The sequence below is a fragment of the Scatophagus argus genome, chromosome 21 (genome assembly GCF_020382885.2).
Source record: "Scatophagus argus isolate fScaArg1 chromosome 21, fScaArg1.pri, whole genome shotgun sequence".
Taxonomy (NCBI): domain Eukaryota; kingdom Metazoa; phylum Chordata; class Actinopteri; family Scatophagidae; genus Scatophagus; species Scatophagus argus.
The window spans coordinates 4,014,624-4,030,972 of NC_058513.1; the positions used below are offsets into that span (position 1 = coordinate 4,014,624).

At 41.5% G+C, this 16,349-nt stretch overlaps 3 protein-coding genes across 7 annotated transcripts; 1 reads left to right on the forward strand and 2 right to left on the reverse strand.

Moving 5' to 3' along the window:
- Positions 1-1,540: 1,540 nt before the first annotated feature.
- narf (nuclear prelamin A recognition factor) lies at positions 1,541-8,337 on the reverse strand. Of its 3 annotated transcripts, none has more exons than XM_046376595.1 (12): positions 8,198-8,337; positions 6,920-7,005; positions 6,744-6,809; positions 6,436-6,564; positions 6,208-6,340; positions 5,842-5,976; positions 4,645-4,763; positions 3,908-4,040; positions 3,233-3,305; positions 2,845-2,982; positions 2,428-2,585; positions 1,541-2,296 (listed from the first exon to the last, which is right to left on the reverse strand). In XM_046376595.1, the coding sequence occupies exons 2-12, from the start codon at positions 6,974-6,976 to the stop codon at positions 2,049-2,051; spliced, it is 1,389 nt and encodes a 462-aa protein (XP_046232551.1). In that variant the 5' UTR covers positions 6,977-7,005; positions 8,198-8,337; the 3' UTR covers positions 1,541-2,048. The 3 variants fall into 3 exon arrangements, with proteins under 3 accessions (XP_046232551.1, XP_046232550.1, XP_046232552.1); XM_046376594.1 differs by lacking the exon at positions 8,198-8,337 and adding an exon at positions 7,649-7,936; XM_046376596.1 differs by lacking the exon at positions 8,198-8,337 and adding an exon at positions 7,649-7,935 and having other exon boundaries at positions 3,908-4,037.
- Positions 8,001-11,551, forward strand: LOC124052399 (cytochrome b-245 chaperone 1 homolog). 2 transcript variants are annotated; one of them, XM_046376601.1, is made up of 7 exons: positions 8,001-8,142; positions 8,482-8,520; positions 9,334-9,421; positions 9,576-9,617; positions 9,731-9,901; positions 9,994-10,138; positions 10,631-11,551. In XM_046376601.1, the coding sequence occupies exons 3-7, from the start codon at positions 9,334-9,336 to the stop codon at positions 10,791-10,793; spliced, it is 609 nt and encodes a 202-aa protein (XP_046232557.1). In that variant the 5' UTR covers positions 8,001-8,142; positions 8,482-8,520; the 3' UTR covers positions 10,794-11,551. The 2 variants fall into 2 exon arrangements, with proteins under 2 accessions (XP_046232557.1, XP_046232556.1); XM_046376600.1 differs by having other exon boundaries at positions 8,002-8,142; positions 8,341-8,520.
- hexdc (hexosaminidase (glycosyl hydrolase family 20, catalytic domain) containing) lies at positions 11,510-16,292 on the reverse strand. 2 transcript variants are annotated; one of them, XM_046376592.1, is made up of 12 exons: positions 15,990-16,292; positions 15,806-15,907; positions 15,571-15,686; positions 15,271-15,358; positions 14,983-15,147; positions 14,720-14,903; positions 13,414-13,485; positions 13,098-13,296; positions 12,529-12,690; positions 12,316-12,423; positions 12,105-12,194; positions 11,510-11,989 (listed from the first exon to the last, which is right to left on the reverse strand). In XM_046376592.1, exons 2-12 carry the CDS (start codon positions 15,890-15,892, stop codon positions 11,818-11,820), a joined length of 1,443 nt encoding a protein of 480 aa, XP_046232548.1. In that variant the 5' UTR covers positions 15,893-15,907; positions 15,990-16,292; the 3' UTR covers positions 11,510-11,817. The 2 variants fall into 2 exon arrangements, with proteins under 2 accessions (XP_046232548.1, XP_046232549.1); XM_046376593.1 differs by having other exon boundaries at positions 15,806-15,893; positions 15,990-16,291.
- Between the last annotated feature and the right edge of the window lie 57 nt (positions 16,293-16,349).

Consider the following 16,349-nt stretch of genomic DNA (forward strand, 5'->3'; position numbering starts at 1 on the left):
TCATTACTCTGAGCTTGACAGACAACCTGTCCAAATTCCAGGAAGTTACTGAGGCCTTGTTGTGTCCAAGAAGTCATTCGCGTGACAAAGATAATTTTCAACTAGTTTTCAGTTTTGTTTTTCTGCAAGATTAAATCTGAGATGCCCTATTTCATATCCCTGTGGCACATTGGGTCATTGCCTTCTACAGTGACCCAGTGTACAACAAAATGCAATCAAGTGTCCTCTTGCTGTCTTTTCAGTGGAGAAATCATGGCGAAGTGTCATGTAGTAGGGTTCACACCTGCCCCCACCACCCCCAGGCAGATCAACTCCGGGCTCACTCTCTGTATGTAAAACCAACCAAAGAAGCTTATTTTCCACAACAGTTGCCTTTTCCCCTTAAATTGTTTTTAAATACTTTGTGTGAACTGTAGCAATAGTGGAAGTTTGGTCTGTAAACAAACAGAAAACTGAAAAAGGGGCCATTTAAAATTCTAACAGCCCAAGGTGACGCCTTCCAAATGTTTTGTCTGACCAATAAAGCAAAATCCATGTTGAGTTCAATACATTCAACTGAGACGATATAAAAAAAGGAGAAAGGTGCTTACATTTGAGAAGCTGGAAGCAGCATGTTTGAGTTTTGCATGGTGTATAATTTTGGATCAGTAAATAAATGAACTGTACTGCAGTTTGCGCATTGTGCACCTGAAGGACCTTTAGGGGCTCACTGACAAAAAGGCATATATTCTTACTTACCTCTAGCTGTTTCTGTGAGAGATTCTGAGATTCTGTATTCGATTTCGTACTCACTTCATCGTATGTTTGCTGTTATCAGGTTGGTTTGTATGTTTATATGTTCACCTTTTTGAAGAGAAACCTTGTGTGTGTTGTATCTTTGTTGTAGAGCACACTGAGCTGCACTTCTTATTTAGTTGCTATACAAATAAATTTTATTACTATATTAATGAAACTGAATGCAATTTCATTTGAGGAGCTCACAGCATTGGAAAAAAAAAAAAAAACGGTGTATAACCCGCATGTATTTGAGTTATTTTCATTAAAACATTAAAAACCGCTGACACTGCGTTTTGAGGACCACCTGCAGCACATATTTCAGAAACGTCGAACTCTGCAGGAGGCTGAAGCTGAAGATCCAAGGAGACTCCACGCTGAAATGAAACGACGCGTCACTTGTCAGAATATCTTAGTACTGAACATGTTCGTTTGTTGTTGTAAAACAAAGAACAAATAACTTAAACGTATTAGTGTGTGGAATGGGGGGGAATAAAGGAATAATACAAATTAAATCATCTTGTACCATTAAAAAAACAAAAACATAATAACCCAGATTCTTCACTGGGCCTTAAAAACCAAACACTGAGCTGATAGTTGCACCAAAGCAAATCTCACGGTCAGGTTAATATTAAAAGACCTTTAACTTCTCGAATCGCAGTGCAGCACTACTTTCCACCGAGTGTGACTTGAGATAAAACGATCACACTGTTGCATAGTCATTGCTGTGTCTGAGAACACGGTGATTAAGAGGGGAACAGTGGAGTTAACATAAAACAGCAGGTTTTATATTGGACAGTTTACATCTGGGATACATTAGACTCCTCAAAAGGACATTCGGCTTCCACAAGTTCAGTTTTTGAGCTCCAACTGTACATTTTGTTGTACACATCACTGGCTTATTGCTCTGTAAATTGACATAAATAGTTCACAGTTGCTACAGACTTCCTTTGAGTAGCTGGCAGATCAGGCAACTTTGTACCTAATGTTTTTTTTTGTCGGCAGCTTAATGACATCACTGCTTCGGTCTGCGTAAAATATACATGAGTGTTCTTCTGCACTATGGATCCTCTTTTGGCACAGGAGATCCAAGAATTTTAAATACAGACATCACCCCCCTGTGGCCAAATGGAAGAACTGCTGCACAGCTCCGTAGTGCAGCTTGGTCCTCGGCTTGTCCTTCGTGGTGCCAGATGGTCCGAGCAGAATCAACCAGAAAGCAGTCCCCATGCAACTTCCATCATGTCTTAAAAAGTAGCACACCCCCTTTCTCCTCACCACTGCATGTGTGGGGGCTGTGTGTGGCTCTGACTCTGATTTCTATACTGGGTGTGAAGGAGGGTGTTGGCCTGCGGGGAGTCCTGGCCCTGCAGCCAGTCTTGATAGAGGGTGTGCAGGGCTGGGTTGACTTCCGGGAGACGGACTGGCAGGCTGGTGTATGCCTCCTCCATCTGCTGCACCAGGGCTTTATCCACCCGGCCTGTCCCCTCACCCTCCGCCTGACCGCGGCCGCTCAAGCACCCTGAGTGGACACGTGGGAGACACATAAAGGCGCTGACATCAGCAGATCAAAGATGGAGTTGTATTTCATGCACGGTTTTAAGGACAAAACACTGAATAACTTTACAGTCATGTAGGTAGTTGTGGTGTTACCTCCTGGGCAGGACAGCACCTCCACCAGCTGGTAAGGTACACGTCCCTTTCTCATTCGGTGAACCAGCGTCTGGATGTTCCTGAAACCATAGACAGCAGCAAACTGCAACAGAGTCTCCCCATCCCGCTCCAGAGTTACTTCCTGGAAGTCCCGGTTCCTAAAACCAAGCCAACAGGGTACAGAGGAGATTTACAGGCAAACATATTATATTTGATGTCCAAATCAAACGATAAGGACAATATGACTCCGCTGCTGTAGCTCACAAGTATTCACACTGAGGGTTGCAGAAGCTGGACCAATACAGTCGAAGCATTCATCAGGACAGATGAAAGTGGGGAGTAAATAAATGTGGTATGGAGGACCGGGATTCCTTTGGAGCAACAGCATATGCCATCAGGGTCCCCAGCAGGTCTCACCTGAGGTTCTTGTATGTGATCTCACTGACATCCAGACCAAAGAGCTCTTTGGCAGCATGTTTGAAGATGTGCTCCAGAAAGCCTTCAGAGCCTCGGCCCTCGTGCCTCACCAGCGTCACGTCTGCAGCCTCTCCCAGCCTGTGGTGACAGCACGGACAACTCTGACGACTTCCATAGCAACTGGGTCACAATATATATCATTTTAAACTGGATGCAATGTAATGAACAAAGGGCGAGTGATAGGTATGTTTGATATTAACTACACTAGTCAGAATATTTTTGACCTGCCAACTGTCACCATGTCCACTGTTATCTTTTTTTGGAACATGCTTCATCTTTTTCCTCACCAAAGATAACTGACAGGACCACAACTAGTCCAACTACTCACACATGGTCCAGTGGAACGGAGTCCAGCTCCTCCACAGAAACCTTCCTCTGCTCCATCAGGCAAAAGATCTGCCCTGAAACACACACACAAAAAAGAAATCACTGTTACTGTAATATCTCTACATTATGATCAACAACTAACACCACGGTGGGAGGTAGTGAAACCAAAATTATACTTGTCTTGTTTCTTTATTTAGCAGCTTACTCACAGATGGCATCAAACGCAGAGGAAGTAAAACCTGAACACAAATGCTCACCTCCAGATGCACTGTGATTTTAGGTGTGAGTTGCTGCCTGCGTCAAAATGAAAGTAGACGTGGATCCTGTTGGCCTGGTCATGTGTGGTATTATGTATTCAGTTAGTTAGGCTAGTTAGCTGAACCTTCAACATGTTTTTCAAATGGCTGAGACTCAGTAGTATCTGAGGAAAGCAAAGTGTGAAAGTTCTGTGAGGGTTGCTAATGTAAGATAGTATAATGTCAAAATGGATTTGATGCCAAGGCTTGTTGAAAATGAAATATAATTAGCATCCTCTTACTGTATAAACACTACTGGTGTCAGAGACAACAAAGGTCTGGATCATGGGAGCAGTATTTAACATAACCTGGGCCTTAAGACAACCTCTACTAAGCACTATGTCCCCGGGCAGATGTGTGTAAAATAGAGAGTACTGAACCTGAGGTGAGGACACAGTCCACATCTCTGGTCTCCAGCAGGCTGTTGTAAAACTCCTCTCTGACAGCCTCCAGCTTCTTGTCAAAGCAGGGGGCAACTAACACGTGGTAGACTTTCTCTGGACTCAGCTTCTGCTGGGACACATGGCAAGAAAGAAAACAACATAATGAAGTAGACTCTGTCTTGTGCAGAACCTGCTGTGTGAAGCATTTTACACAACCTACTCCTTAGGTTTTCACTTTAGATCTGAGTTACAGAACGTAGCATGACCAGATTACAGTCAAACGCTGCGTTCAATTTGTATACGTAAGTCGTAACTCTGGACTCACATCTGTTAAAAACGGGGTTGGATGTGTTTTATTTGCCACAACACAAGATATGTTGTTTGCAACGTCTGCCACCAAGTACATAAATTTCAATTTTCACTTTCAGTTTATTTATATAGCACCAATTCACAACAAAAGTTATCTCATAGCACTTTCCAATTAGAGCAGGCCGAGACCAAACTGTTTATGAAGTATGAAATGGAGGTTGACCGATGATCCAGTCAGACTGGCAGCCTGTCAGCGTTTCTATCTGCTTACACAACTCCTTTTTTTTGTAAAAAAAAAAAACAAAACAGAATATGTAATCTACAGCTTTTACTGATGCCGCCACTGTAACAACAATCGGTGTTGTCAACAATATGTAGCACAGATAAACTACATGCATCGGGCTGCTCTGACAGTGAGCGCTCACCTGCTGTTTGGAGAAGTAGTCTTTGACCAGACAGCCCATGACCTGCTGAGGAGACCTGGCTGTGCAAATATGCGGAGTGACCAAACTGCCCAGGACTCGCTCTGAATAACGGATCCACCCTGTAAAACATCCACAGACTGTTAAAACAAGATCTGACCCTATGTGCTCTGAAGCCAAATGTTTTCATCTGTAGAGGAAAACACATGGAAAGACGACAGTGAAAACATATGTATAAAGACATACAGTATGACAAGGTTTAAAGTATACATTGAGCTGTTGAAATGCTGATGGGCCTGACTCTGGTGTAAAATTGAAAACTTCCCCATGAGATCCTTCCTGTTTTCATAATGCTATTAATGAAACAATAGTCTGGTTTCCACTATCACCATCACCATCAACCTGCAATCGTTTGGAGCTGAAACAACCGGTTAATTCATTAACTGGTCAATACAGAAAAAAATTAAAAATAAAGATCCACAATTTGGATATTGGATGAATCATCAAGTATTTCGAAGGAAAAAACAACCAAAAATCTTGAGGAGTTACTGCTTTTCTCTGGTTTATATGACTGTAAATGTAATATTGGACTCTAGATTGTTATTTGGGTAAAAGAAGACATTTTAAAAATGACACCTTTGGCTCTGCAAAAATGTTTTCTGACTTTGTAAAAACTAAATGATTAATCAATTACAAAAATATATATAGACCTAATAATAAAAAGAACTGACAAATTAACTGATGATGAAAGTAATTGCTAGTATCATCCCTGCAATAGTTATTAAAACATTTTAGCAAGTCACACTTTCACAGCAATTTCCTTTTCTGGGGTTGAGCAATGCCACATGTGACCACTTGCTGAACAGCAATCCTACAAAAAGAATGAACAGAAGTCTTCACTTTTGTTCCTGAGAGGGAAAAAAAACAGAGGCCAATAAACTCCTTGACTCTTGCTCTTCCTATCTCTGGTGAAGGGAGTGGTGAAAGCTGGACTTTCTATCTACCCCCAGCAGCACACCACTGCTATCTCTACTTCTAAAACGAGCTCTGTTTTCCCCCTGTTCAGCACACGGCGTGCAAATTAACTGTCAGGAGCCTGAGGTGAAACAGCAGGAAGATAACAAAGATTGAAACTGAGGCTAAGTTAGGGTAGACGGTAGATCAGTGGGGTGGGGGTGGGGGTGGGTTGTGGAGTTTTACCTGGGCAGGAGGAGGTGAACATGGGCAAGGCGTGGGAGTCGTGGTGCCTCCTGCGATATCTCTGGATAAACTCCTTCTGACTCTCTAAGATGCTAAAGCCTGCCGCCAGAGTGGTGTCGAACACATACTGCACACCTGCAGGGAAAACCCAGAGGGATGAGAACAGACCCAGAGGCACAGGGGGAGATGTTGAGCCTCTGTGTTGACACTGATGAGTAGGTGGAAGTTTCTGAATCTAATATAGAACCAACTGTGTAGGGACATCTTCAGCCTGAGCTGGGTAAGTCTTAGAGTGGCCATGCAGACAAATCTGTCAGTGCTTTAATACTGCGCAAAGATTCTACAAGATGAACCCCACTTGCTCACCTAAACTCTTGAGGAAGCCGCAGAGCTTGTGAGCAGCGCCAGTAATGTCCACACCAAACTTGACAGCGAAGAAAGGCAGAGACTGTGGACACACGGACGCTACCAGCACCTTGTGCTTCGACACGTCGCACCTCTGACAGGGACACAGGAACAACGTGGGCAATGTGTAACAAGACGGTTTCCTTGACTATCTCACATGTGAGAGGCAGTTTGGTTGTGCGGTTGTACCTTATTGAGTGCCAGAACACGCTCCACTTCCTCCAGACTCTGCTGAGAGATCTTCAGGCTCTCCTCCTCTGATACACAGCCATCACAGGACAGACAGGCACTCAGCAGCAACTGAGATCCCTCATGTGCCTTAGGGGGGAAAAAGGAGTGTGCTTTAGGTGGAGGGTTTTAAAATAGACTCACTTTATAATTTAAGAGCAGCTCCAGTGATGTTTACATTTCCCATAATGTATAGATATCTTGCTATCAATGCAACTTGATAGCATTTTCTAAATAACAAATGAAACTGGTGAGAAAGCAGACATTACCTGCCCATTGACCTCATCGCTCTCCTGGTTCGAGTTGGCAGGATCATCACTCTGTTTCTTGTTACACTGTGAGTAAGTAGAGGATCAACATTTAAATTCACGACCAGCAAGACGACGCTTTTTCACATTCTGCCTGACATGGAAGACAAAGCAGTCATCCAGATGCAGATATTCACCTGTTTAGTGCAGTTCTCACACTTCTCCTTGCGCTTTGCTATGTTGACCTCGGACATCTTCCTTGGCGCTTATCTGTAAAATGACGCTGATATAAAAACACAGAGATAACAGCATCATTAGCATCATTTCCTCACAGCATGCTCCCTTTGGAACACCGGCATGATGACTGAGTCTGCAGCCTGCTGCTGAGTGCTGTTTTGTCAACTCCACCCTCCTCTTACTGACCCCCCCCCGGCGAACTGTCACAAGGAGCCCGCTTATCATAAACACAACAGCTCTATAATGGTGGGAAACTGGCAGTGAACACAAACTGGCATCCTGTCATTAAAATTTAAATGGATAACGATAATTATATACACAGGGACAGCCACAAAGGTCATTACATAACATCAGTAATTATGTTAAAAAACGTGGGTTGAAAGGTATTAACCTACAAAAACTGACATATACTGTATTATGAATACAATGCGTCACTCACATACGGAAAATACCGACTCTGTGCTGAATATTTTATTAGAACTCGTAATAATTTAAGCAATTTCATTATATAGTTAACTTAACACAATGTACTGTTTCCTATTTAAGCTAAATTAAAAATGCGATTTAAGAATGTGCTGATGAGTTGAAGGCCTTTCTTCCTGATGACGGGTACCTCAGTCGATGTGCTTGTTTAACAGTGCGACATGCACTGTGTTAACATTACAAGGTCGAATTTTAAGGTAACTTACCGGACGGTTTCTATTTCACTTTCACACAAAAGCATGGAAAAAATGCAGAGGACGCCCAGAAGAGCAGCCAGTGGTACAGTAAGACAGCAGCAGTGGTCTACAGCACAGCAGGTGAACTCAGCAGTAACACTCCTTTCAGTTTCAACACCATTCGTAAATGGGCCACTGCTCGCTTGAACCTCCGCGGTTATGTCACAATATACAAACTAGTGTTTTCAAAGACGTCGGGGCTTAATATGCAAGCCAGTCATGTCTATATACGTCCGACTCCATTGTGTACCCCGGTGAATCTAGAACGCATGCGCAAACAGAACAAGTCTGCTCCGGAAGCTTTCACTTAAATATTTCTCAAACGGTATTGAAAACGGTTCCTCTTAACTTTGTCGCAGCAGTAATTACCAAAATAGGCCATACCAAGGGTTAAAGACTATTAATCGATGTTACGCGGGAACCTCACTGGGTGGATGGCCACTCTCCGGTACTTATTTTCCAAAGTATGTGACAAAACAGGACGAAAAAGTTACTGTCGAAATAATAGAAAAGTCAAACCTGGTTTAATGCAAAAAAAAATACTTTATGTTTTGAAAATTCCGCTGTGTTGTAGGAAATCGAAATCATTGCATAGTATCTGACGACACAACGTAATACCTCTGTTCTTCTAAATTGATGCATTTTAAGCTTTTATTTTGAAGGCGGCGTGAAAGTGAACGTGTCCAATCAGAGCAGAAGGGTCCAGGAAGGAAGTTTCACCCATTCAGTTGTTGCAATAACATGAAAAGAACTTCCTTAAAATCCAGCTCGTGTGTTTCCTTGTACAAATGCTCTTTTGTTAGATCTGCTAAGCGATTCAGAGACAAAAACAAGAGTTTAAGGTAAGTAATACAAAATGCCGACGAGTTGGTATCTTTATATATTTCTTGTGTCAGTGATTTGTGGGTAGTTCTTCACATCACATCCATCACATCCAACTACCATCACCAGCAGGAGGAGGGGTTGTTCGAATCGAAGGGTCAATTTACCCAAAATTGCAAAAAATATATATTTTCTGTCCTACCTCTTGTGATATGAGGCCATGCAGATAGTTTGTGCTTTATGTAGCCACCTCTTAAGACTTCTGTCCCCACCCCCAATACAGTGGAGGTGAATGGACTTTGATTTGTGCTGCTCAAAGGACTGAAAAATGTAGAAACAGCATGTGTTACAGTGCTCTAGCTACTTTTTCAATCCCCAAACTAATATTTCAGATATCAGTTTGGGGATCAGTTTATCAGTTTCAGGTGAAAGAGTTCTACTAGAAATTGCTGTTGTCAGGAATGTGTCTGCATTGTCCTGAGAAACTGAGATACTGCTCCTGAACAAGCCATGGCTGGATTAACCTGCTAGGGAGCAAAATTATCAGAAGGTGCTAGTGACACCCTGTTACTCCAACTCTCTGTGCCTTTTTTTCTGCCTGGGTCTGGGTTTGCTGGGTCATGATTGTGATGAATATACATCATATGAGCTCAAAACTGAAATAAGGAATATGTTGAAATTACCTACAGACATGGTGACGATCTGTCTTGAAGTGTTGAATTATTATTATATATTATTGCGATTTGGGTGAACTAGCCCTTTTAAGATAAGGGTATTATGGTCATATAAAATAGGCTTTAGTGTATATGATTCATATTCTTGCCTGTGCTCAGATGGGATACATGAAAGTAGAGGAGCACAGCTTCAACCTGCTCCACCTGAAAAGATCCCCGGGGATTCGTTCCTGGTCTCTTCTTGTTGGTGAGTATGTGTGGAGATGTTCATAAAATATTTAAATAAATAAATGTCACATCATCAGCTATTCAATACATTTAAACTCTGCAATTAAAAAACATCTCTTCCATCCTCTTGCTGTGTTGCTTCCAAGTTAACAAGTGTCTCATTTTAATTGCAGGTATAGCATCTGTTGGATTGGCAGCTGCGTACTACAGCTCAGGTGCACAAACTGAATTAGCATAAAATGTCAGTCAGTTGTAGCAGCTTCTGATTAACATAGTTTTCCGCATTTGCTTAATGAAACTCATACTGCTTTTTGTGTGGATCACTCAGACAGCATCTTGTGGAAGCTCTTCTACGTGACTGGATGTCTGTTCGTTGCCATGCAGAACATGGAAGAATGGGAGGAAGCAGTGTTTGACAAGACCAAGAACCTAATTGAGCTCAAGAGCTTCAGCTTGTACACTTTAATCCTGACCCTATGGAGTAAGGGTCAAGAAAAAGGTCAGTAACAGAATGGGTCACTCAGTAGAGTAGTCTTTACTAGTGGTTTAAGAGTACAGGATCTCAAGTTTTATTTTCCGTCTCTTTTTCAGTTGTGTTGGATCTGACACAGCTGTGTGACATCTGCGTCCAGGAAGAGAAGGTTCGCTATTTAGGGAAGGGCTACCTGCTGATGCTGCGGCTGGCTGCAGGTTTCTCATACCCCCTGACTCAGAGTGCCACATTGGGCGGACGCGGGTGGGTATCTGCTGCTGACAGTTCACGTACAAATTTGCTCATCTTAAAATTGTCAGAAATAGCGATACTTCCATAATTTCACGACAGCACATGCTGAATACAATATGATATCTGCAGGAGTTTATAAGATGATATGATTTTTCTCAGGTGTTGGTAGAGACCAAAACCAAGTTAAAAGGAGGGGGGATATTTGACTTAAATGAATCAAAATGAATGCTAATGTTGTTTTGTGTTCTATGTTTAATATTTTCCATGTTAACCATATCAACTTCATGAAATAATTACAGTGTTGTGTTTGCAGAATATAATGTACATTTACAATTTGTAGTTTTTGCCCACAGATTCTCAGTTGTTTGGATTTAAATTTTCTAATAATGAAATCCAAACAGTAGTTGGAAGTAAAAAAGCAGAACAAATGCTTGGTAGAACTAGCACAAAATAACAGTATATTCTGTTCTTTCTCCTGTTTCTGTTCTGTCTACTACCTGTCAGTGATGTGGAGGCTTTGGCCGCACTGCTGAAGCGCTTTCTGGGTCTGGATGAGCTGCAGCAACGCAGGCAGAAGGAGGAAGAAGCAGAGTATGGAGACGAGGAAGAAGAGGAAGACTCTTTGGACAATGGTAGTGATTCAGATGATGAAGAAGATGAGCTTTGAGGCTGTGACTGTCCGTTACTTGCAACCTTCTTGTGAATTGGGTGGTTTGAACTAAGGGGCATCATGATATCGCTAAGGCATTACGAGAAGTGCAGTTTGATTTACATGTTGTCTCCTTATAGGGGTCCTTCCTTGTATGTTGTACTTATATGCCAGGTGGGGGTCCTGAAAGCTGGGGGAGACTAGTAAACATTTCTTATTTAATTCCCATGTAGACTGGGATGCAGAAATTATCAGATTAAAGATTATGTCATGAAAATGTTTTATAGTTTTAAAACTTCAAAAAGTTCCAGGAAATATGGAAAAAGAGACTTTTCCTTTCACTGTACCACACATACATGTCATGCCTTTTTGAGCTAATTACTATTTGAGATGCACTCCAGATTGGATTTACTGTGCCTTCCTACTGAATTCTAATAAGTATTTATGTGTGCAAGTCAGTGGTTGGAAGTATTTTTCCCACAGTTCTCTATACCACCCTGTTGATAATCACCTTTTGCATGTTTGTTCACAACCAGTATGCAATCCAGACGAATGCATGTGCAAACTGTAATCAAGCAAGAAGGATTTTCAAGGCTTAATTAACAGTAAATAATGTATGAAATGTTTTGAACTATTCCCTCTTTTGACATTGATGTACTTTTTGGGAACCAAAGGAAAATCTCAGGCAAACACTTTCGTAAAATGTTTTTTATTTCTGTGTATGGAATGAGGGCTGGGAAATGGTTTATGTTGAATGACAGTGTATTCTGCTTGAAGTTTTTTTTTTTTTATTTTATTGTCTCTTTACTTTTATACATTTGCAGGAATGATATAAAGCTTTTTATGTAAACCCAAAGTCCTCTTTTAATATTGTTTTCTTTCTTTGCTATAATTAGGGCAATATGTATACACCAGTTTGTTTTTGGATAAGAGAAAAATCACACATAAAATTACTTATGTTAATTTCATTGCAGGTTGCAAAAAAAAATAAGAGACCAGTATTGGAATTCATTAAAAAAACAATTCGATTTTGTAAAATGTTTTATGGCACCATCTCCTTCACACAAGCTCCGATATCCTCCGTTATCCTCTGTAAAGGGGACATCACAGGGCTGACATGTTCCTCTATCCACTCCTGGGCTGTTGAATCCGGATAAAGACGCACCATCTCCTCTCTCATGGCATCCACCTTCTGTTGTAATGCAGCTAAAAACCTGTGGAGATAAGTTCACATATGGTTCCTGTTAAAGGCTAAACAAGAGCTCCTCAGACGTTTCACAAAAGCAAAGCAGGGTACGCTGCCTCTGTAATATAATAAATAATTCTCACGTTGATGCTTGGCTCTGAATCTGCATGGTGATGAGAGGGGTTACCATCTTCCTCTGTCTGTGGTAGGGGCTGAACCATCCTCTTACAAACCTACAGCAGCGCAGACATACAGTTTTTCAATAGAAGTAACAACAAAAGTATAAAACATTTTGGAAAGACCGTTATTTATTTAAAGGTAGATGAGACACTGTGATCACAGCTCATAACCCACATGTTGTTTTCAAACAATCGTATGTCCTCTGAGTTCAGCAGTGAGTTGAGCTCCACAATTAGCTCAGCCAGCTTCCTTCCTGGAAACAGCAAGTCACCTGCAGAAGCCCTGAAAGCCACATGAAACAAAATCCTATTAGCCTGGATACACATACATTATGGCACATGCACTGTGTCATTGTAGTGTAGTTCATAAAACACTGCTGGACCTCACCTCCCCATGCCCTCTACCTCCACTGAGGAAATGCCCAGTCTCTCAGTTACTTCTTTCTGAGCCTCATCATGGAACTGACCATGGCTGAGTGTCTGGAGACAGGATGCTAGTGATGGAAGAGCCACAGGCATGAGCTCACACAGCACCGACAGGTGGTCATACCTGACAGTGGGAAAATAATGGACCATGTGAAAAGTTCTGTCATCTATGAACTGGAACTGGAATAATGTTTCTCATTTAACATCACATTATTTATGGCTAATGAAGTCCTTCAGACCCTAACAAAGAAGAAGGCAGTTTTATTCTACTTAAATATTGTTATGTGTTTTGAGCCCTGTGCTCTTTATCAGCTTGTCCTTCTTCTCTTTTATGCAGTACAAAAACAATCTTTGCCCAAAATAGCCATGGTTTATGAACAAGAGAAAGCATTACACATTTCTACCAAGAAAAAACACAATGCCAAATTCAAACTAGTATCCAGTCATAAGCCTTGTCACCTCCACACACTTCCACCACCTCCAAACAAGCACAAACAAGGTAGAAAAGAAGAAAATTCCTCTTATACTTACCTCTGCCAGCCTGTGATGGCGATGCCTTGCAGGTTTATACCAGGAGATAAAGAAGCAGCCACTTTCAGCCACTGCAAATGATTATCCACATGTCTCTGTGTGCTGGTTACGCATGTGTAAACACTGGTGGAGCCTTTAAATGAGCTGGCCACCCACAGGTCTGGCATGCCGGCACTGCAGTACTTCTCCAGCAAAGACACTGGACAGTTAATGGAGTTAATGAATATAGATCACTACAATAAAGCTCTGTGCATGTTGCTGACTTTTTTGATGATGTAGATGAGACAGGTGTTTGAATATAAATCACAGTTCCTACCAGTTTTGTCCACATCCAGATTAGGGGTGTAGTCCCACAGCATGGGCTGGATGAGACCCACTAGACCGCTATCTGTCATATGGAAAACGAGACAACATTAGTCAGAGGTGGAAGTACTCAGATCTTGTACCTCAGTAAAAGAAGCAATAACACATAAAGTCATACATTTAAATTTTTACTTACAGAATGATGTATATTATATGATTGGATTAATATTATTGATGCATTAACGTGTTCATTACTTTGATGTTGAAGCGGGTAAAGGTGGTTTTACTGCTTCTTAGAGCTTATCTGCTGGGCAGCTTGTGAATTTCCCCTCAGGCATCAATAAAGTTTTATCTTAATATGTAATATTACATTATTTATTTGTTGATTATATTTTGTATTATTGTGTTATTAAATCTGCAAAATAAATGGTGAATAAAATTGCCAAATAAATGTGGAGTAGGTAAGCAAAAGCACAATATTTGCCATTGAATTCTAGTAGAGTATGACGCAAAAGTCAATGGAAAATGAAAACTCAAGTAGGTACAAGTACCTCAAATTTGTTTTTAAGTATGGTGCTTGAGTTAATGTACTTAGTTACTTTCGACCACTGTTATTATTCTTATAGTCAGAATTGCTGTTATTATCCATCCATCTACACTGGACAGGACACACTGGTGAATGAAGTTTTTACATTTACACATGTATGGATTCTGGATTACAACTACAATTATTAGTTAAATGTACTTAACACATTGGCAGTAGGGGTGCTCAGTGCAGAAAAAAGGGCCCTAGCGAGTGATATGCTGTTACATTACTTGATGTTATTGCAAATGACATGATGTACAAGTAGCATTTTATTATTGAGATTGAAGAAGAACTAATTTTTATTCAAAAATTCTATTTTAGTGTAGTTTAATCTGCAGTGAAGCGGCATATTTTATATAATTGTGTTTTATGTTTAAAATCCTAATCTGTATTGAGTATATGCAGGTAACAGATAAATAGCGCTGTCAAATAGTACATGTTCCCTGAAGTGTAGTTGAGTAGAAGTATAAAGTAAAAGTAACTTATCTTAAACTATAAGAACCTTAAAAAAATAAATCCACCTGGCTAAGTTCTGCCGCTGTCTACACTACTTAAAGATGTAATTCTACACCAAGAATATATGATATCAAACTGTCTTTCTTACAGTTTCAAGGTAAGGTACCTGGTTACATGTGATCTGAGAGTCAAGTAGCTTTTACTGATGTTGTTCTCTGGAGGAATTCTACTCTTACTTAGTGATATCCTCTTTCAGCCAACTCTATTTTCTGCGTACCTTTCAGTATGTCCTGGTTCATGGCTCTCATCATATCATCCCACATTATGATAGTCATGTGAGGCCATGCCTCCTTGATGGCCTTGGCCACCTTGGTCACATGGCTCAGGAATAGCTGCTCCACAGTCCGTCCACGTGAGTCCAACCACTGTTTGGACTCTTTCCCCTCGCCGAGGATGTACACCTTGAGGAGTTGGAGATGAAGAGAGCAGAGGACTAATTATCCTTTCTACCGTTACTGTTAACAAAAGACTAATCCTTACCTCATCTGCTCCAATGTGGAGTGTGCTCAGGCCTGGATGCAGCTTAACCACCTGCCTCACCATCTCCATCACCAGCCTCACCCCCTCTTCTTTGTGGGGATTCAGGGTACCCACACAATATGGCACCTCTCTCAAGCCCCACATGGGCTGATGTTTCAAGACAAACTACGGTAGAAAAGGGATGGCAGCAAGCCATCGAGAATATGAAAACAGGAACATCTTTGTGAGCACTGTCTAAAAAAAAAATGGCCATTTGTAGCCATTGCAAGAGATAAAAACACGCCTCACCTCCATGTGACCAAACGTCTGCACAAGTGGGATGACCTCAATGCCCTTAGATTTGGCAAATTCCTGCACAGATAGTACCTCCTCATGGCTGCAAACGGAGCATGCAGTAGACAGACGTGACTTAGGCGACTTTATGGTGTACTTGAAGATGAAGTTTTATCCCTCAAGAAGCATTCTGATTTTATTACAGGATCTCACTGCATTATCAGGCAGATAAAACACAATCGCACCCAGCCCATAAATCAGGAAGGGATATCAGCAACAAATCAGGAACAATAATGTTTACGTCCCACACTGCACCTGTAAGCAGGATGTGTTGTGGCCTGCAGCAGTTTCAGCTCCCCTTCATAAGGAAACATGTCCTCATACTCCACCAGCAGGCCATTAACTCCCAGCTCAGAGAACAACTCGATCAGCTGAGGAAATCAGACACACAATAGTGGATGGCAAACGTGAGGAAGTATATTTAAACAATGACAGAGGTGTAAATATGAGCTGCAGCAGCAGATCACAGAGGAAGCAGCTGCGCTCTTACCTTGTGAAGATATTCTACTCTTGGCGGGGCGCCTTTCAAATCCAGGTGAACCAGTTTTTTTCCTTTGGGCCAAGGTGGACACGCCATTCTGCTGAGTACAGACTGCAGACATGAGTAATGTTTCACATTAAGAAGGTGTCTGTTTATGTTTGTGAATGAACATTGGGTTCATTGTTTGACTCACCTGGACAGTACAGACCAAGAAAAAAAAACCTTTAATTGGATATCTGAAAGGACTGACACTGCGAGCAGGATATTGTTGTGAGGTAGACCACTTTGTGTTCTGGTCAGATCCGCCTCTGTCTACCGCTTCCAGTCGTTTCAATTCAGGTACACGGTGTAGGTAATCGATTAATTTAGTCTCAGCGGGCAGAGCAATGGATTGACGACCGCATGCTACAGACTGTTAGAGTTCAACATCTGTGAATCCTAGAGCAGAGTATCACATACACGATTAAGACATAGCTCCGCCGTAGCCTAAATATGACGTTTTTGCAGCTATGGGTTGTAGTCGAAATCAATACAACCCGGACGTGGTCCAATG

Excerpts from the sequence above, each read along its gene's own strand:
- hexdc (XM_046376592.1), bottom strand. The coding sequence starts at position 15,892 with ATGGCGTGTCCACCTTGGCCCAAAGGAAAAAAACTGGTTCACCTGGAT. Across the intron at positions 15,359-15,570 it reads ACAACACATCCTGCTTACAG|CCATGAGGAGGTACTATCTG; the intron begins GTGCAGTGTGGG and ends CTCCGTTTGCAG. Across the intron at positions 12,424-12,528 it reads GAGGTAGAGGGCATGGGGAG|GGCTTCTGCAGGTGACTTGC; the intron begins GTGAGGTCCAGC and ends TGTGGCTTTCAG.
- narf (XM_046376595.1), bottom strand. The coding sequence starts at position 6,976 with ATGTCCGAGGTCAACATAGCAAAGCGCAAGGAGAAGTGTGAGAACTGC. Across the intron at positions 6,810-6,919 it reads GTGAGAACTGCACTAAACAG|TGTAACAAGAAACAGAGTGA; the intron begins GTGAATATCTGC and ends ACTTACTCACAG. Across the intron at positions 6,565-6,743 it reads GCGATGAGGTCAATGGGCAG|GCACATGAGGGATCTCAGTT; the intron begins GTAATGTCTGCT and ends TTCCCCCCTAAG.
- LOC124052399 (XM_046376601.1), top strand. The coding sequence starts at position 9,334 with ATGGGATACATGAAAGTAGAGGAGCACAGCTTCAACCTGCTCCACCTG. Across the intron at positions 9,902-9,993 it reads GAGTAAGGGTCAAGAAAAAG|TTGTGTTGGATCTGACACAG; the intron begins GTCAGTAACAGA and ends TCTCTTTTTCAG. Across the intron at positions 10,139-10,630 it reads GCCACATTGGGCGGACGCGG|TGATGTGGAGGCTTTGGCCG; the intron begins GTGGGTATCTGC and ends ACTACCTGTCAG.